Below are 20,885 nucleotides of genomic sequence, written 5' to 3' on the forward strand. Positions count from 1 at the left end.
GGAAGCTTTGACACATTCTGTGCCAATGTGGTTAGTGACTGTTTGTGGGTCACCTATGCTGGAGTGGCCTGCTCTGAGTATGAAGTGCTTGTCCTTGATGCCCCTCCTACTCTATGTGCCATGGATATCATTGATAGCTTAATCTTGAAGTCTCATAGAAGACCTTCTAATTTTCTGTCCTGAGAAAGATAACTGAGAGCCTCTGCAACGGAGAGAAGGGAGAACTGGGCAAGGGAGATGGTTAGAAGAGAGGTGACAAAGGGACAAACAAGTGTTAAATTTCCAGACAAGAGGCCATCAGCAACAGCTTCACCTTGCACTCACTCCCCTGACCTGTACTTGCCGTTCTCTGTACTCTCTTGCGCTTGGGGTTTCCTAAGAGGTGGAGGCTTTCCTGAGAGTAGGGGTCTAGGCATTGTAGACAGGATAAGGTATATGTAGTATTCTTTATTTATGGAGAAATATATTTACAATATATGATGGTCATCATAATAAAAGGTTTATTGCTGGGTCTATTCTGTTTGAAAGTACCTGAATATAATTTGTATACTATACTTAAACAGCCTCCCACAGGAATATTGCCGGTGTCAGTAAATTAATAGCAGTAAGGATCATATTTTTCCTTTAGTCTCTTGCCCTGGATATATAGGGCTTTTTTCCCCCCCAAGGTATAGATTAACCATTTACTAGAGAAAAGCATAACATTTTATGGTTGTAAGTTATAGATGTTACAGGAACAGAGTCATAATCCTTTTTGTTCCACATTGAATTCCAAGTGCAACAGATATATACAAAGTACCTACACGTATCAGCCATTCAGAGAGGACCAGGACACAGTCCTGTCTACTAGAGTTTAGAGCCAGGTGGAAGATATATGATTACCCACACACCTTATATCTGTTAACAGAAGACAACATCTGGGCAGTGAAAGGGAGACTGATATTTCTAGTCGGATGGCTCAAGGAAACAAATCACTTTTCTAGACATTTGAGATTGACTGAGAGTGTTTTTTTGGCAAAGAGATTCACTTGGTTTGTGTAACTTTCATATCCTGCCATTGCTTTTGTCCTGAAGGTGGTACTGGTCAGTATGAGTATGGTATGAAAGCAGCAGTGACAGGGCCCTCAGCAGTTCATGGATAGATTGCATGGTTGTCTCCCAGGTGATTGAGAGCTACTATCCACCCTTGCAGATTAATTCTTTTTTTTAAAATTTTTTTAAATTTTAATTTTATTTATCTTTTTTCGGCCACGTTGCGTCTTCATTGCTGCGCGTGGGCTTTCTCTAGTTGCAGCTAGCGAGGGCTATTCTTTGTTGCAGTGCACGGGCTTCTCATTGCGATGGCTTCTCTTATTGAGGAGCACGGGCTCTAGGCACAGGGGTTTCAGTAGTTGCAGCACGTGGGCTCAGTAGTTGTAGCTCTCAGGCTCTAGAGCGCAGGCTCAGTAGTTGTGGCGCATGGGCTTATTTGCTCCAAGGCATGTGGGATCTTCCCGGACCAGGGCTTGAACCCCTGTCCCCTGCATTAACAGGTGGATCCTTAACTACTGCGCCACCAGGGAAGTCTCCAGATTAATTCTTAAGGTAAATACCCTGATGAAAAACTTGCAGAATTGATTTCTGAAGTGACCTAGTTATTTAAGGTACTATTCAATTTTCTCCCCCCACTTACTTTAATAGAATTAGTTAATAATTATGTGGCACTGTATATATGTCAGGTACTTTTCTAAGTGCTTTACATATATTTAATTCTCAAGTCAACTTTTTGACGTACATGCTATTTTAATTCCGATTTTATAGACAAAACTAAAGTTAACTGACTTGTCCAGGGTAACACAGCAAAGGAGAGTTCCAGCTGGGTTTTTTTTTTTTAGTAAATTTATTTTATTTATTTTTATTTTTGGCTGCGTTGGGTCTTTGTTGCTGCGTGCCAGCTTTCTCTAGTTGCGGCAAGTGGGGGCTACTCTTTGTTGGCGGGCTTCTCATTGCGGTGGCTTCCCTTGTTGCGGAGCACAGGCTCCAGGCGCACGGGCCTCAGTAGTTGTGGCACGCGGGCCTCAGTAGTTGTGGCACGCGGGCTTCAGTAGTTGTGGCTCACGTGCTCTAGAGTGCAGGCTCAGCAGCTGTGGCACACGGGCTTAGTTGCTCCACGGCATGTGGGATCTTCCCAGACCAGGGCTCGAACCTGTGTCTCCTGCATTGGCAGGCAGATTCTTAACCACTGTGCCACCAGGGAAGCCCTTGAGCTGGATTTTAAACCCAGGAAAGGCTGGCTCCAAAATCCATGCTTTTAACCAGTAAGCTATGCAGCAAAAGAATGTGAGCAGTATACAGCAAAATGGGATTTTTGGTGTTTCTGGTGGGAAATGAACACATCCCTTGTCTCCAGGGTCTTGCCACAGCTAGGTGGCATAGGTGTTCCTTCACTGTAAAACATAGTTGGCAGTGGAAATAGAACATGTTGGTAGGAATCCTGGCTCCTACCTTCCTTGGTAGTCCTCTCTGATGGTCACAGGGCAGTGTTGCATGTGACTTTTCTTGTCCAGTGCTTGGCTCTGCAGAGAAGATGGGATTGGCCTAGTGCTGGGTGGAGAGTGTATTTGCAGCCCGTTTCATCCAGTACTGTGACACATGCTTTTGTTTTTTGTTTTCAGTGTGATAGTTTGATTTAAGAAATGTTTATGGAAACAATTTTCAGATGCCATTAACTGAAAAAAAATAAGGTTATTTAATAAAATCTTACTTTGGATTCCAGATGTATACAGCTGCCCTGATTAGTCCACACTGATGCAAGAGTGATTGCTCTGTGCATTTCAGTATGTTAAAACAGTGACATAGTTTTGACTTCTGTCCATTTATTTTATTTCTAGGAACCCTAAGGACTCTGCAATATGAATAATTCTCTGGAGAACACCATCTCCTTTGAAGAGTACATCAGAGTGAAGGCGCGGTCTGTCCCGCAACACAGGATGAAGGAATTTCTGGACTCACTAGCCTCTAAGGGGCCAGAAGCCCTTCAGGAGTTCCAGCAGACGGCCACCACTACCATGGTGTACCAACAGGGTGGGAACTGCATTTACACAGACAGCACCGAAGTGGCCGGGTCTTTGCTTGAACTTGCCTGTCCAGTCACCACCAGTGTTCAGCCACAAACCCAGCAAGAACAGCAGATCCAGGTTCAACAGCCACAGCAGGTTCAGGTAAAAGGGAAATAAATGTTGAGGTGCATCCTATTGAATAGACTTTATTTGCCATCAGGGTTTTGGTTAGTAGAGCATCACGTCTATATACAGATGTCAGAGATTATTTTCACCAAGGGGAATATTCTGGTTTTTTTAAAACATTTTATCTTACACAAGGGCTTTCATAGTTAACATAGACTAAAAATATTTGCAACTACTGTAAACTTAAGAGGCTACAGATACTTGCCATTTGCTTTGGAGAACTGAACAGTATAGAAATTAAGAGGTCTTTTGGAACTGGATTTGGATGTGTCACACTGTGTGTGACTGAAGCTCCCCTTCTGTCTGTGTCACCCTGAGCAGATAAGAACATAGGAGGGCTAGTCTTAGCTCATTACTAAAAGCATGATATTTGGAACTTTTTTTTTAAATGGAAAGGCTCTTATTCATGTAGTTGTATGGTTCCATGACTCAACGTCACCTGTAAATTTCTAGGCCTGCATTTGATATTTATAAACCTCAAGAAATAATGCTAATTGATAATATGCTTACTGAAAGATGAGAAACTTAATACATTTGCCGAGAAGGTAAGTTTTCCTCTTTAGGGGTCCTTATGTGAAACTAAAACTCTCCTACAGTTACAAATGCTGCTTTCTTGCTACTGTCTATTGTGGTTGCATTTCACTTTGCCCTCCATGACTTCCACCAAGAGAATAGGAAAAGGAGTAGAACATGATAGAGAGGCAAGAGTGTGAAGAGGTGTGTTTGGTGAGATAGAAGGTTTTGCCCCTTAGCAATGTAGGTGAGTATATTGGAAGGACCTGGGCTTTGGAGTTGCATTCCTGGGTTTAAATTTGACCTGACTTCTTATTTGTTGATATTTTCTTAATCTTTTTAGTGCTAGTTTTTTCATCTGTCAGTAGGGATAATACTATTTAGTGAGACTGAATGAGATAACAAGAAAGCATCTGGCACATGGAAGGATGCAGTTGTTTATTCCAGTCTCTATAAGGAAGGAAGGGTACAGGAAAGGTAAAAAGGGAAGGCCTGACTTTTCGGTTGAAGAAATTATTCTGTTTTTTACTGCTTGGATCTTCTTTTTCGTAAGATTGAAATAGTTTGGGATTTGAGTTTAAAGTGTTTTTTGAGACTTTACATTCAAGATAGCTAATTGAGATCACCTATTAGTATCATCATTTTTCCCAAACCCCTTGTAAATGGAAGAAGAAATAAAATAATAAATCCATGAGATAGGTTCAATATGGTGGACTCATAAGAACACATATTTTCCCATCCTCAGTGACTGAAAAGATACTTAAAAATTTTTTTTTCTAGCAGTGCTGGGGGAAAAAAAGTGCCATCAAAAAACCCACTAAATCTTAACCTTTAAAAATTGTGAATCACTATATTGTACACCTGTAACTTATAAAATTGTACAGCAACTAAACTTCACTAAAAATAATAAATAGGGAATGATTTTTTTTTTTAAACCCACTAAATCTGAGGAATTGCTGCAAGAGAGGAAACAAACAGAATCAGGTGATAGAGGAATTCATCTAAGAGAGAAACTTTTAGGAAAGGTGGAGCAGTTCTCAGGGTCCCCTAATCCAAGAAGTAAAGAATACAAAGAGTAGAAGGCTCCTTTGGGGACCCATGTGTTGGGAGTTGACCAAGGACTTTAAAACATATACACACTCGTGTCTGCATACATTATGAGTAGATACCAGGTATAGGATGAAAGTGGCTCTGCTGATCAGTGAGGAAAGGATATATTCCATTAGTGGAGTAAGGCAGTCTACTCCTCTTTTGGAAATAGTCAGATACCTCTCATAATTAAAATAAGGTCCAGATGGGTTGAAGAGTCAGATAACAAGAAAACAATGAACTATGAAAAGGCAGTATAGAAAGTTTCTGTAATTTTAGGTTGTGGAAAGCCTTCCTAAGGAAAGAAGTAAACCCTGAGATAGCTTTTCCCAATCGTTTTTTACCCTGAAAGAATCTTTGAACTAATTTTCAGGCCTCAGGGGACCCCTGCATAAAAATTACTATATTTACAGCCCATGGAATGTTAGCTTGATCAGCAAGTGATATAATAATTCAATAATAATTATCAGTGCTCTTTTGGTAAGAATCATATTTTTTTTCTACGGGTCACATTTTAGCCAGCCTGTTAGGCGGCTATTTATGTGTGGTTCCCTTTCCCACACAGGTTATCAATTTTAATTCAAGTTATTTGTGTAGGTAGAGGAAACCTCATTTTTTCCTTTAAAAAAAAATTTCCTAGGTGAGGGTTTTTTTTTTGCTTTATTCAAGTAGTTCTAAAAAATCTTACCACAAATTTCTACCGTACAAGTTGCCAAGATATGGTTTGTGGTATATGATATGTGCAAAAGTAGTTTTTATCCCCTTTATTTAAAATTAAAAATGACCTTTTAGGGAATTCCCTGGCGGTCCAGTGGTTAGGACTCCACACTTTCACTGCCAAGGGCCCAGGTTTGATCCCTGGTCAGGGAACTAAGCTCCCACAAGCCGCGTAGCATGGCTGGAAAAAAAAAAAAAAGACCTTTTAGCCAAGCATTCTTGGACCAAAGTTTAGTTAAGCCTAGTTTACCTTTCTTGAGACTAATCTTTCTTTCCTTTTCATAAATTAAAAAATTTTTTAAGACATATATTTTCATTAATAACTGTCTTAAGCCAAATGGAATTTAATTTTTCTAAAAGTTGGCTTTGTAGATTTAATTTAAATAAAGATTGTAAGTTGTTATTAATGTTATATGAAAGTTGACAATGTTAATAAATCTAAAGCTATCAAAATCATAAGCCAGGAAATTCCCTGGCAGTCCAGTGGTTCGGACTCGGCGCTTCCAGTGCAGGGGACCCAGGTTCAGTCCCTGGTGGGGATCCTGCAAGTTGCGCAGCGTGGCCAAAAAAAACCTAAGTGTCTTAAATACAATAAAAACTTGTTTTAAAAAAAATCATAAGCCAGACAATATCAATAAATATATGGCTAAAGATACAACTTTATATAAGACTTCGGAAAAACATTTTCTGAGTGACAGAAAATATGGGCCTAGCAGATACAAAATTATTTTATACACATGTTGTTTCTTGATCTGTTTTATAGGTCTGTATATTCTTTCTTTAAAGGTATAATTTTAAAAATTTTTTTATTTAATTAATTTATTTTTGGCTGCATTGGGTCTTCGTTGCTGTGCGCAGGCTTTCTCTAGTTGCAGTGAGTGGGGGCTACTCTTTGTTGCGGTGCGCGGGCTTCTCATTGCGGTGGCTTGTCTTGTGGAGCACGGGCTCTAGGGCATGCAGGCTTCAGTAGTTATGGTGCGCGGGCTCTAGAGCGCAGGCTCAGTAGTTGTGGCGCACGGGCTTAGTTGCTCCGTGGCATGTGGGATCTTCCTGGACCAGGGCTCGAACCTGTGTCCCCTGCATTGGCAGACGGATTCTTAACCACTGCGCCACCAGGGAAGCCCTAAAAGTATAATTTTTGAAACTAAAAATAGCACATGAGGTATAGGGAGGTTAACTCATCTTCTGATAGCTAGCGTTTGCACCCAAGCTGTTTTAACTCGAGCCTGTGCTCCTAACTAGTGTTTCTAATACACAAGAAACTTACAAAATAGGAAAAAAAAATGATGTAGTGGAAAAATGAACAAAGGATATAAATAGATAGTTCATGGGGGAGGAAATACAGATTGTGCTAGTAAGTATGTCAAAAGATGCTTCATGCTTCTGGTGATTATGGAAGTGTAAGTTTTTAAAATGAAATATGTTTTATTTATTAGATAGGAAAACAGTTATAAAGATTTCACCCAGGGTAGCAAGTGTATAAGAGGATAAATTAGTGTGATTTTCTTGAGAGTGAATTTGGCAATACTTGTCAAATGTTTAAATATGCGTACCTTTGGCCTTGCATTTGTGTTCACAGATAAATGTGTATATAAGGATATTCACTGCCGCATTGCTTATAGTAGTAACACTGGAAACAAGTCACTCTTTCAGTAAGGGAAATGGCAAATAATGATACAACTGTACTATATTGTCCTGTGCAGCCAGAAGAATGAGATAGATCTATGTATATTGACAGAGCAGGATGTTTAACAGATTATAGAGTGTCAGAACCAGTTTAGTATCACTGGCTTTTAGCATATGTAGAATGTAGTGGTCCTTAAATAGTAGTAATAAAGCCCAAAACAGTAATTGGGCGGGGTAGTGGGGTACTAAGGAGGAGTGCTTGACTTTTTTTTTTTTTAAACATGAACTACTTTTGTAATAAAAAAAAAAAAGTGTTGCTTGCGAATATTTTGCTTTGAACTTGTATAGGACAATGATTCTTAACCTTTTTTCCCCTATCCCAGACATCTCCATATGTTTGTGTTTATGTATGAAGCCCTTTGCTAGATGTTTAGGTACAGCACTGAACAAGACAGAAAGCTTCCTGACCTTGTGGAACATACATTATAGCTGGGAGGGGTTAGATGATATATAAGATTTTTTAAAATCTTGTTATATAGTGATAAATGCAGAGGAGAAAAACAAAGCAGATGGGGGTGGCCAGGGTAAGCCTTAATATCCTGGTGACTTTTGAGTTAAGACCAAAGAGAGCTGGTGAGTGAGCCATATGGTTATCTGAGGAAAGAGCATTCCAAATCAGAAAGCCCTAAGGTGGGAGCCTGCTTATTTGAAAAATGGCAGAATGGCTGTGTAACTGGAGTGCACTGAGTGAAAGGATGAGACTAGAGAGGTGACGTGTACACTGAAATATGGAGCTGAACAGACCTGCCTTCTCAGTTCAAATGTTAAAAGGCTCTTTGGCCCATAGTATTGTGTCTCAACCTAACTCTTTTGATAAGAATGTAAAATTATGCCTATATTAATGTTATTTGAAATTTCAAAACAATTCATTACCTTGAGGGCAGAGAGTTTTCTAAGTTGCTTTTTTTAAAAATTGCGGTAAAATTAGATTGCTTTTTTAAAACCATCTGTCACCATCCCAGAGAGTTTGTTCTGTCCCCAAGAATTTCTCATCTTTCCAGCCTAGAAGCGGCCACATAGCTTGTTAGATTTGACAAAGTAATCATATCCTTAGAACAGTGTTAGTGAATTGATGGGAGACAAAGGTCTGTGTCAAAAGTTAATTAGAGTAGCTGTCTGAATAAAACTCACTGTGTCCGTTTACTCTCTGCTACTACCACACTCACACTTTTGGCCCCGAAACGTGTGTTTTTTCCCCCACAATGACCAATTCTTCACACCAGCTGGCTGGCCTATAATTCAATTCAGTTCTGACACTATCTGTTTGGAGTTAGCGTCAGATCCCCGCAAGTTAAGGGATCAGTTTCACAAGACTGCCCCCCACTTCCGACACTAGTTGCAAGTCCCAGGTTATCTCACCTGTACTTTTGACTAACTGGCTATAAATTGCGATTCTCACTACCCCTCCTTAGGTATGATGATTTGCCAGAACAGCTCACAGAACTCAGGGAAACACATTTACCAGTTTATTATATAATTAAGGAAATGATAAAGGATACGGTTGAACAACCAAATAAAGAGATACATGGGGCGAGGTTCTGAAGGGTCGTGAACACAGGAGCCTCTGTCCTCATGGAGTTGGGGTGTACCACCCTCCCAGCACGTGAATGTATTCACCAACCCAGGAACTCTCTAAACCCCAAACTTTCGGGATTTTTGTGGAGGCTACATCATATAGGTATGATCGATTAGTAACTCAATTTCTAGCCCCTCTTCCCTCTCCAGAGAATGGAGGGTGGGGCTGAAAGTACCAAGTTTCTAATTATGGCTTGGCCTTTGAGGTGACCAGCCCTCATCCAGGAATCCACCAAAGTTGCCTCATTAGAAAATAATATGATCCTAGCATTTATATTATCACTTAGGAAATTACAAAGGTCTTAAGAGCTCAGATCAAGAATCAGAGAAAAGACCAAAAATTATATTACAATATCACAGTAGCATATGTTTATTTAAGATAGGGAGGCACTTTCTTGAGGCAAAAGGAAGAGCTGTCATGTAAATACCTTCACAGTTTGTACAATACCAGGAAGGCCTAAGTTTCCTGTTGTTGATAGGTCTGCCTGAGCTAGGTGAAGGTGGTTCATTTGGAACTTCACTTTCAAGAGCCCTCTTGAGTTGGGTACTTCCTAAAGTATCCACATGGAGTTAAATGTGTATGCCAGAGAGAAGACCCTCTGATGGTGAATTCTAGGAGTCCGGTTTCACTTAGCACCCATAGAATTTCTTGTTTCTTCTCTGTACTTCTATAGGGCAGGAACTGAGGCTTCATACAAGGCTGGTTGGTCAGTCTGGTCCTGCTAAGTGAAGGATGCTTTGGGGAAGGAGATTTCTCAGCACTTGATTCTTTTGTTGCTAGAAGTAAAGATCTCAAGCCTTCAGTGGATCAAAGTACAATTCTTCCTCATTTGTCATCCCAACTTCTGTCCCTCTTCCTCTTTTTGCTGTTGCACATTCCCTCTGTGCTGGGGCAGTCAGTCCCTAACCCCTCACCTCAGTGTAGAATTGCTGAGAGTGAGGAAGGAGGTAATCAAGAGCCAGACTGCCCTTAAACAAACATGAGTTCGATCTGCCTCTGATTCTTTAGATATATGGTTATAGACAAGTGACTTAACCACTTTGAGTCCGTTTCCTTAGGTACATCATGGAAATAAAAGAATTTATGTTGTAGTTACTTTGAGGATTCCATAAAATGCTAAGTCCTAAGTACACTGCCTGGAACGTAGTAAGCCCTCAAATAAATAATAGCCACTGTTGTTTTCTTCTTCCTCTCCTTCTCCTCATTAGTGCCATTCCTACCTAGGGCCCCAGTTGCTTTTCAAACATTTGAAAAGTAAGTATCCAGACAAATATTTAGAACAAGTATTCCTACTGTGTTGGCAGTTTGCCATTTTTGCTTTTTTTTGTTTTGTTTTTTAAAAACATAATGTTACAGATGCAGTTCAGATCTCTAATACCCCTCTGTACATCTTTCTCTCCCAAGGTAAATACTATTTTAAAGTTCTCAACTTGTTTTGATATCTTTTGTATCTATCTGAGTTTTGGTTTTTAGAGAATGTGTCTTGGAGGCTGCACAGCCAGGAATAGGACTCAGGTCACATTGCTAGCCTGCCTTGGCAAAGACCTTCAGCCACACCCCTGGGCACAGGTCCTTGTCCTACCATAGTCTCTCATTGGGATTTATGCCATCCTGTTCCATTTCTGCCACAATCTTCCACTCTCACCAGAAAATGGAGGTTGTGGTTCCTGCTGCCTCATGTTGCTCTGTTTTGAGTCCAGATTTCATGCAGTGTGTCTAATTTGGGAAGCCTTGGTCACACGCCTGCACTGTAGCTGCAGGAGAGGTTGGGACAGTGATTCCAGCTTCTGCCTTGGGGAGGCAGAAGTCATAATGTGGTGTATTCTGCAAACAAGGGTTTGCAGCCAAAAACAGGACTGAAATCAGCTATTCTCTCACTGGCACTTTGTGGGCTGATTGGGGTCCTGATCATCACTTCAGATTGGTAGGCTGTTTATTGCTGCCTTTTCTGGCCCTTCATGTCCAGTCTTTTTTTTTTTTTTAATTTTATTGAAGTATATTTAATTTACAATGTGTTAATTTCTGCTATACAGCAGAGTGACTCAGTTATATATATATATATTCTTTTTCATATTCTTTTTTTGTGGCTGCGTTGGGTCTTTGTTGCCGTGTGCTGGCTTTCTCTAGTTACAGTGAGCGGGGGCTACTCTTCATTGCAGTGCACAGGCTTCTCATTCTGGTGGCTTCTCTTGTTGCGGAGCATGGGCTCTAGACACGTGTGCTCAGTAGTTGTGGCTTGCGGGCTCTAGAATGCAGGCTCAGCAGTTGTGGCGCACAGGCTTAGTTGCTCCGCAGCATGTGGGATCTTCCCGGACCAGGGATCGAACCCGTGTCCCCTGCATTGGCAGGCAGATTCTTAACCACTGCGCCACCAGGGAAGTTCCCATATTTTTTTCCATTATGGTTTGTCACAGAATATTGAATATAGTTCCCTGTGCTGTACAGTAGGACCTTGTTGTTTACCCGTCCTATATATAATAGTTTATATCTGCTAATCCCAAACTCCCAATACTTCCCTCTCCCACCCCTCCTCCCCCTTGGCAACCACAGTCTGTTCTCTATGTCTGTGAGTCTGTTTCTGTTTCGTAGATAGGTTCATTTGTGTCATACTTAAGATTCCACATATAAGTGCTATATGTTGTATTTGTCTTCCTCTTTCTTGATTTATTTCCCTTGGTATGATAATCTCTGGGTCCATCCATGTTGCTGCAAATGGCATTATTTCATTCTTTTTTTTTTTATTTTTTAAATAAATTTATTTATTTATTTTTGGCTGTGTTGGATCTTCGTTTCTGTGCGAGGGCTTTCTCTAGTTGCGGCGAGCGGGGGCCACTCTTCATCGCGGTGCGCAGGCCTCTCACTATTGCGGCCTCTCTTGTTGCGGAGCACAGGCTCCAGACGCACAGGCTCAGTAGTTGTGGCTCACGGGCCCAGCTGCTCCGCGGCATGTGGGATCTTCCCAGACCAGGGCTCGAACCCGTGTCCCCTGCATTGGCAGGCAGATTCTCAACCACTGCGCCACCAGGGAAGCCCCTCATTCTTTTTAATGGCTGAGTAGTACTCCATTTTGTGTGTGTGTGTGTGTGTGTGTGTACACCACATCTTTTTTATCCATTTATCTGTCAGTAGACACGTCCAGTCTTCTACCCATGTTTAAATCTCTTCCCTCACCATATCTACATTCATTTGTATAGTAAGAGTGGTAAATGTATGATAGTTGGATAAAGATTTTACCACTTTCAGAAGAGCATTTTTTGAACAGTAAAATTCTACCAGGGTTTTGCTGACTAGTTGTTAAAAGGCACAGATATGTTTGGATCCCAAGTGCTGTGATTCCTCACTTAGTGGGGTCTTCTGGCACATTGAGCACTGTTCTCAGTAGTCCCTCCTCATGAGACTCAGAATATGAAATAGAATGTAAGCTACATATGTTATTCTAAATTTTCTAGTAGCCTCTTTTATAAAAGGGGGAAAAGAATGAGGTGAAACTGACTTTTTAAGATCACATTTTATTTAAACTAACATATTATTTCAACATGTACTCAGTCTTATATTATTGATGAACTATTTTACCATTTTTTTTGGCACAAATCTTTGAAATCTGATTGTGCTTTGAACTTGTAAGCACATTGTAATTTGGACTAACCACATTTTAAGTGATTGCTAAGTACATGTAACTAATGGATATTGGACCAGAATTGTTTATGAGGTGGAATTCAGAAGTTGACCCAACACACTCACCCAGTTTATTCTTGTTTAAATAAAATACTGGTTTTATACTCAAAGTAGCCAAAAACAAAATAAAACAACAAAAAAATCCAAAAATGGTATTAGATATGTATTTTTTTTAGTGTCAGTGATTGTTTGGAAGAAAAGATTCCTAAGAGGGGTAATATATATATTACTTCATGGTTTCTCATTGTTCCTTAGTTGGAGTACTTAGTCCTTCTGTTGTGTTGAGCTCTGTATTGCTTAGGTTCTGAATGACAGAGGAAAAGGAAATAGATTATTCATCTGCAAACAGGTTAAGAACCTAGACAAGTGAGATCCAATAAAACTTATACACTAATGGTTATCAAACTTTAGGGTACATTAGAATCACCTTGAAGGTTTCTTAAAACAAAAATGGCTACCCACCCTCCCAATTCTAATTCAGTAGGTCTGGGGTCACTCCTGAGAATTTGCATCCCCCCTGCCCCCCCAGTTTTATTGAGATATAATTGACGTGCAGCACTGTGTAAGTTTAAGGTGTAGAGCTCAATGATTTGATTTATATATATTGTGAAATGGTAACCACAGCAAGTTTAGTTAATATCTGTCATCTCATGTACATAAAAAGAAAAGAATATTTTTTCCTTTGTGATGAGAACTCACGGATTTACTCTCTTAACTTTCATGTTCACCATATAGCAATCTTAACTATAGTTATCATGTTGTGCTTTATATCCCTAGTACTTAGTTATCTTATGACTGGAAGTTTGTACCTTTTGACCACCTTTATCCAGTTCCTCCTCCCTCTGCCCCCTGCCTCTTGTAGCCACAAATCTGATCTCTTTTTCTGAGTTTGGTTGGGGTTTTGTTTGTTTTTTAGATTTTACATATATTGTAAACGAGATCATGTGGTACTTGTCTTTCTCTGTCTGATTTATTTCACTTAACATAATGCCCTCAGCATCCATCCACATTGTCACAAATGGCAGAATTTCCTCCCTTTTTATGGCTGAAAAATATCCATGGTATATATATATTCCAGAACTTTTTTTTTTTTTTTTTTTAGAGAAATATGCTCACTCTTCTTTTTTTTTTTTTAAAGTATTTGTTTTTATTTATTTATTTATGGCTGTGTTGGGTCTTCGTTTCTGTGCGAGGGCTTTCTCTAGTTGTGGCAAGCAGGGGCCACTCTTCATCGCGGTGCGCGGGCCTCTCACTATCGCGGCCTCTCTTGTTGCGGAGCACAGGCTCCAGACGCACAGGCTCAGTAGTTGTGGCTCATGGGCCTAGCTGCTCCGTGGCATGTGGGATCTTCCCATACCAGGGCTTGAACCCATATCCCCTGCATTGGCAGGCAGATTCTCAACCACTGCGCCACCAGGGAAGCCCTCCAGAACTTTTTTATCCATTCATCCATTGATGGACGCTTAGATTGTTCCCATGTCTTGGCCATTGTAAATAATGCTGCTGTGAATATGGGGATGCAGATATCTCTTCAACAGTCTTTTCGTTTCCAGAGAATGTGCATTTTTAACAAATTCCAGGTTGATGCTGACGCTGCTGAGCTGTGGACCACGTTCAGACATACTTTCTGAAAAACTTATGTACTCAGTCAAATAAAGAATCTAGGAAAGAAGTCATGAGAACAAAAGAAACAGAACCAGCTCAGAGTTGAGATCTAAATCCCAGTCTGTACAGAAGACCCAGAATGCAGTCTGTCCAGGTTGAAATAGGAAGTTAGAATGCTCAAGAAGAAAGTAATTAGCACTGTACATACTATGTGATCAAGAACGCAGAAGTATAGTTATTTAAAGTATATCTCTTCTGATCAACAGGGGGAAAAAAAACAATTAAAAACTCTGGAAAAGGTGGTGGGGAGAGTAGAATGAGAAGTAACGATTCAAATGTGAAGGGAACTTGAAATATAATGTGATTTATGAGGGATTGATAGAAGGTAAGAAACAGTGATTTTGGAAACAGTGAAACCAAATTCATTCCCCCGGAAATGTCCCCCTCCTTCATTGTTGTATCACTTTTCTGGCACATACGTGTCTTTGGGATGATCTTTTTCCTTTTTGTATTTCTTTAGAATCCTTTTAAATCTAGGCTTAAGTTTCAAACTGCCTTTTTTTCTTTAATTTTTTGTTTAGTTATCAGTTTGTTTTCTGTGACAATTTACCTAGGTATTTTAACCTTGAAAATTAAAGTTAATAAAGCACAATACCAACCTCTGAATACCTTCCTTAGATTTTTGTCTTTTCTTTTTTTTAAAGAGGAATCTTGTAGTAGCTTTTTTTTTTTTTTAATAAATTTATTTATTTATTTATTTATGGCTGCATTGGGTTTTCATTGCTGTGAGCAGGCTTTCTCTAGTTGTGGTGAGCCAGGGGGCTGCTCTTCGTTGCAGTGTGCAGGCTTCTCTTGTCGTGGAGCACGGGCTGTAGGCACACGAGCTTCTGTAGTTTTGGCACACAGGCTTCAGTAGTTGTGGCTTGCGGGCTCTACAGCTCAGGCTCAGTAGTTGTGGCGCACGGGCTTAGTTGCTCTGCAGCACGCGGGATCTTCCCAGACCAGGGCTGGAACCCGTGTCCCCTGCATTGGCAGGTGGATTATTAACCACTGAGCCACCAGGGAAGTCCCTAGGAGCTTTCTTAGTGTGAAGAAATACTCAAGTTCAGCTATTCTTTCAATTCACTTTTTTAAAACATTTTATTTATTTTTGGCTGTGTTGGGTCTTCGTTGCTGCATGCGGGCTTTCTGTAGGTGCGGTGAGCGGGGGCAACTCTTCGTTGCAGTGTGCGGGCTTCTCATTGCGGTGGCTTCTCTTGTTGCCGAGCACGGGCTCTTGGCACGTGGGCTCTAGAGCACAGGCTTGGTAGTTGTGGCGCACAGGCTTCGTTGCTCTGCGGCACGTGGGATCTTCCTGGACCAGGGCTCGAACCCGTGTCCCCTGCATTGTCAGGCGGATTCTTAATCACTGCGCCACCAGGGAAGCCCCCTTCAATTCACTTTTAATTTTCTTTCCTCCTAAGTTCAAGTAAAATTTAAAAAAAATAAATTTTTTTTCTTTTTACTCCACTGAGGTTACAGATTTTCACTATGACTATGCAGTAATTATCTAACCAGATAAAAAGTTATGTTTTTATATAAATAAAAAATATGAAAGAAGTTAATACAAATAACATCTAATTTCTTACTGACTTATCCTTATGGATAAAGGTTATAAACACATAATTGATACCTTATCCAATATCTTGACATTGGTAAGGAAATGTCAGAAAGTGCTTTAACTTAACTCCCCTAATTTTAACTTCTAACTACTTTGGATATAAAGTGGCATCAGATTTTTTGTACCTGTTTGTTCTGTAGTGAGGGGTAAATGCCTTCAGTTCTGATTCCTTAGTATTTTTGCTAACTTGTTTCTTTTGGAAGATTGAATATTGATAAATTGTTTCTAAGAAAAGTCAATTTAAAGAGATACAGTAAATGAATGAACTACAATAACCAGATTTTTGACATCTTGTTTTTAAGCAAGTAATAATATAGTTTAAAAACATACTGTGTTGGGACTTCCCTGGTGGCGCAGTGGTTAAGAATCTGCCTGCCAGTGCAGGGGACACGGGTTCGAGCCCTGGTCCGGGAAGATCCCACATGCTGTGGAGCTACTAAGCCCGTGTGCCACAACTACTGAGCCTGCACTCTAGAGTCCACAAGCCACAACTACTGACCCCGTGTGCCACAATGAATGAAGCCCGCGCGCCTAGAGCCTGTGCTCTGCAACAAGAAGCCACCGCAATGAGAAGCCCGCGCACCGCAACGAACAGTAGCCCCCGCTCTCCGCAACTAGAGAAAAGCCCGTGCACAATGACGAAGACCCAACGCAGTCCAAAAAAACAAACAAGCAAACAAAAAACATACTGTGTATTTAACTCTACAACAGTGGTTCTTAAAGAGTAGTTCAGGGACTGGTAGTCTCCAACACCCTTTCAGGGTTCCTCAGAGTTAAGGCTGGTTTTTTTTTTTAATTAATTGATTGATTGATTGATTGATTGGCTGCATTGGGTCTTTGTTGCTGTGCGGGCTTTCTCTAGTTGCGGCGAGCAGGGGCTACTCTTTGTTGCGGTGCGTGGGCTTCTCATTGCAGTGGCTTCTCTTTGTTGCGGAGCACAGGCTCTAAGGCACTCGGGCTCAGTAGTTGTGGCTCACGGACTCTAGAGCGCAGGCTCAGTAGTTGTGGTGCATGGGCTTAGTTGCTCCACAGCATGTGGGATCTTCCCGGACTAGGGCTCGAACTCGTGTCCCTTCTGTTGGCAGGCGGATTCTTAACCACTGTGCCACCAGGGAAGTCCAAGGCTGTTTTTTTTATAATATGAAGATGTTTATTTGCCTCTTTCACTCTCATTCTCTCATAAGTGTACACTGGAGTTTTGCAGAGGCCATGTATGATGTGTCACAACAGATTGAATGCAGAAGCAAGTATGAGAATACAGTTGTCTTCAGTTAAGTCAGCCACTAAAGAGATTTGCAAAGATGTAAAATAATGCAGCTCTTATTATAAATTTTTTGTTCTGGCAAATTTATTTTTCATAAGAATATGTTATTTATGTTGACATTTATATTGGTTTATGTGGTGATTTTTTTTGGAATTTTGGAATTTTATTTTTTTATACAGCAGGCTCTTATCAGTTATCCATTTTATACATATTACTGTATTTATGTCAATCCGAATCTCCCAATTCATCACACCACCACCCCCACACCCCACGCCCCACACCCCACACACCCCACACCACTTTCCCCCCTTGGTGTCTGTACGTTTGTTCTCTACATCTGTGTCTCTATTTCTGCCCTGCAAACTGGTTCATCTGTACCATTTTTCTAGGTTCCACATACATGCATTAATATACTATATTTGTTTTTCTCTTTCTGACTTACTTCATTCTGTATGACAGTCTCTAGATCCATCCACATCTCTACAAATGACCCAATTTCATTCCTTTTTATGGCTGAGTAATATTCCATTGTATATATATACCACATCTTCTTTATCCATTAGTCTGTCGACGGGCATTTAGGTTGCTTCTATGTCCTGGCTATTGTAAATAGTGCTGCAATGAACATTGGGTGCATGTGTCTTTTTGAATTATGGTTTTCTCTGGGTAGATGCCCAGTAGCGAAATTGCTGGTTCATGCGGTAATTCTATTTTTAGTTTTTTAAGGGACCTCCATACTGTTCTCCATGGTGGCTGTATCAATTTACATTCCCACCAAAAGTGCAAGAGGGTTCCCTTTTCTCCACACCCTCTCCAGCATTTGTTGTTTGTAGATTTTCTGATGATGCCCATTCTAACTGGTGTGAGGTGATACATCATTGTAGTTTTGATTTGCATTTCTCTAATAATTAGTCATGTTGAGCAGCTTTTCATGTGCTTCTTGGCCATCTGTATGTCTTCTTTGGAGAAATGTCTATTTAGGTCTTCTGCCCATTTTTTTGATTGGGTTGTTTGTTTTTTTTATTATTGAGCTGCATGAGCTGTTTATATATTTTGGAGATTAATCCTTTGTCCGTTGATTCGTTTGCAAATATTTTCTCCCATTCTGAGGGTTGTCTTTTCGTCTTGTTTGTAGTTTCCTTTGCTTTGCAAAAGCTTTGAAGTTTCATTAGTCCCATTTGTTTATTTTTGTTTGTATTTCCATTACTCTAGGAGGTGGATGAAGAAAGATCTTGCTGTGATTTATGTCAGAGAGTGTTCTTCCTATGTTTTCCTCTAAGAGTTTTATAGTGTCCAGTCTTATATTTATGTCTCTAATCCATTTTGAGTTTATTTTTGTGTATGGTGTTAGGGAGTGTTCTAATTCCATTCTTTTACATGTAGCTGTCCGGTTTTCCCAGCACCACTTATTGAAGAGACTGTCTTTTCTCCATTGTATATCCTTGCCTCCTTTGTCATAGATTAGTTGACCATAGGTGCGTGGGTTTATCTCTGGGCTTTCTATCTTGTTGCATTGATCTATATTTCTGTTTTTGTGCCAGTACCATATTGTCTTGATTACTGTAGCTTTGTAGTGTAGTCTGAAGTCAGGGAGTCTGATTCCTCCAGCTCCGTTTTTTCCCCTCAGGACTGCTTTGGCTATTTGGGGTCTTTTGTGTCTCATACAAATTTTAAGATTTTTTTGTTCTAGTTCCGTGAAAAATGCCACTGGTAATTTGATAGGGATTGCATTGACTCTGTAGATTGCTTTTGGTAGTATAGTCATTTTCACAATATTGATTCTTCCAATCCAAGAACATGGTATATTTCCCCATGTGTTTGTGTCATCTTTGATTTCTTTCATCAGTGTCTTACAGTTTTCTGAGTACAGGTTTTTACCTCCTTAGGTAGGTTTATTCCTAGGTATTTTATTCTTTTTGTTGCAATGGTGAATGGGATTGTTTCCTTAATTGCTCTTTCTGATCTTTCATTGTTATTGTATAGGAATGCAAGAGATTTCTGTGCATTAATTTTGTATCCTGCAACTTTACCAAATTCATTGATCAGCTCTAGTAGTTTTCTGGTGGCATCTTGAGGATTCTCTATGTATAGTGTCATGTCATCTGCAAACAGTGACAGTTTTACTTCTTCTTTTCCAATTTGTATTCCTTTTATTTCTTTTTCTTCTCTGATTGCCGTGGCTATGACTTCCAAAACTATGTTGAATAATAGTGGCGAGAGTGGACATCCTTGTCTTGTTCCTGATCTTAGAGGAAATGCTTTCAGTTTTTCACCATTGAGAATGATGTTTGCTGTGGGTCTGTCATATATGACCGTTATTATGTTGAGGTAGGTTCCCTCTGTGCCCACTTTCTGGAGAGTTTTTATCATAAATGGGTGTTGAATTTTGTCAAAAGCTTTTTCTGCATCTATTGAGATGATCATACGGTTTTTCTTCTTCAATTTGTTAATATGGTGTATCACATTGATTGATTTGCGTATATTGAAGAACCCTTGCATCCCTGGGATAAATCCCACTTGATCATGGTGTATGATCCTTTTAATGCGTTGTTGGATTCTGTTTGCTAGTATTTTGTTGAGGATTTTTGCATCTATATTCATCAGTGATATTGGTCTGTAATTTTCTTTCTTTTTTATTTTTTTTTAAGAAATTCACGTTCTTTTATTTATTTATTTATTTATTTATGACTGTGTTGAGTCTTCGTTTCTGTGCGAGGGCTTTCTCCAGTTGCAGTAAGTGGGGACCACTCTTCATCGCGGTGCGCAGGCCTCTCACCATCGCGGCCTCTCTTGTTGCGGAGCACAGGCTCCAGACACGCAGGCTCAGTAATTGTGGCTCACGGGCCCAGTTGCTCCGCGGCATGTGGGATCTTCCCCGACCAGGGCTCGAACCCACGTCCCCTGCATTGGCAGGCAGATTCTCAACTACTGCGCCACCAGGGAAGCCCTCTTTTTTTTTTTATGTATAGTAATCTTTATTTATTTATTATATTTATTTTTGGCTGTGTTGGGTCTTTGTTTCTGTGCGAGGGCTTCCTCTAGTTGCGGCAAGCGAGGGCCACTCTTCATCGCGGTGCACGGGCCTCTTCACTATCGCGGCCTCTCTTGTTGCGGAGCACAGGCTCCAGACGTGCAGGCTCAGTTAGTTGTGGCTCACGGGCCTAGTTGCTCCGTGGCATGTGGGATCTTCCCAGACCAGGGCTCGAACCCATGTCCCCTGCATTAGCAGGCAGATTCTCAACCACTGTGCCACCAGGGAAGCCGTGTAATTTTCTTTTTTTGTAGTATCTTTGTCTGGTTTTGGTATCAGGGTGATGGTGGCCTCGTAGAATGAGTTTGGGAGTTTTCCTTCTTTGCAATTTCTTGGAAGAGTTTGAGAAGGATGGGTGTTAGCTTTTCTCTAAATGTTTGATAGAATTCACCTGTGAAGCCATCTGGTCCTGGACTTTTGTTTGTTGGAAAATTTTTAATCACAGTTTCAATTTCATTACTTGTGATTGGTCTGTTCATATTTTCTGTTTCTTCCTGGTTCAGTCTTGGAAGGTTATACCTTTCTAAGAATTTGTCCATTTCTTCCAGGTTGTCCATTTTATTGGCATAGAGTTGCTTGTAGTAGTCTCTTAGGATGCTTTGTATTTCTGCAGTGTCCGTTGGAACTTCTCCTCTTTCATTTTTAATTTTATTGATTTGAGTCCTCTCCCTCTTTTTCTTGATGAGTCTGGCTAAAGGTTTATTAATTTTGTTTATCTTCTCAAAGAACCAGCTTTTAGTTTTATTGATCTTTGCTATTGTTTTCTTTGTTTCTGTTTCATTTATTTCTGCTCTGATCTTTATGATTTCTTTCCTTCTACTGACTTTGGGTTTTGTTTGTTCTTC

The 20,885-nt window shown here is 40.3% G+C and overlaps 1 protein-coding gene across 2 annotated transcripts in view; it reads left to right on the forward strand.

Moving 5' to 3' along the window:
• The window catches only part of QRICH1 (glutamine rich 1), a 56,368-nt gene that overhangs the window by 9,760 nt on the left and 25,723 nt on the right, over positions 1-20,885 (forward strand). For both annotated transcript variants that reach the window (XM_007168762.3, XM_007168763.3), the window contains exon 2: positions 2,871-3,200. In XM_007168762.3, the coding sequence (XP_007168824.1) occupies positions 2,892-3,200 (309 nt within the window). In that variant the 5' untranslated portion in view covers positions 2,871-2,891. The remainder of the gene's footprint in view (positions 1-2,870; positions 3,201-20,885) is intronic.

Source organism: Balaenoptera acutorostrata, chromosome 10 (assembly GCF_949987535.1).
Source record: "Balaenoptera acutorostrata chromosome 10, mBalAcu1.1, whole genome shotgun sequence".
NCBI lineage: Eukaryota > Metazoa > Chordata > Mammalia > Artiodactyla > Balaenopteridae > Balaenoptera > Balaenoptera acutorostrata.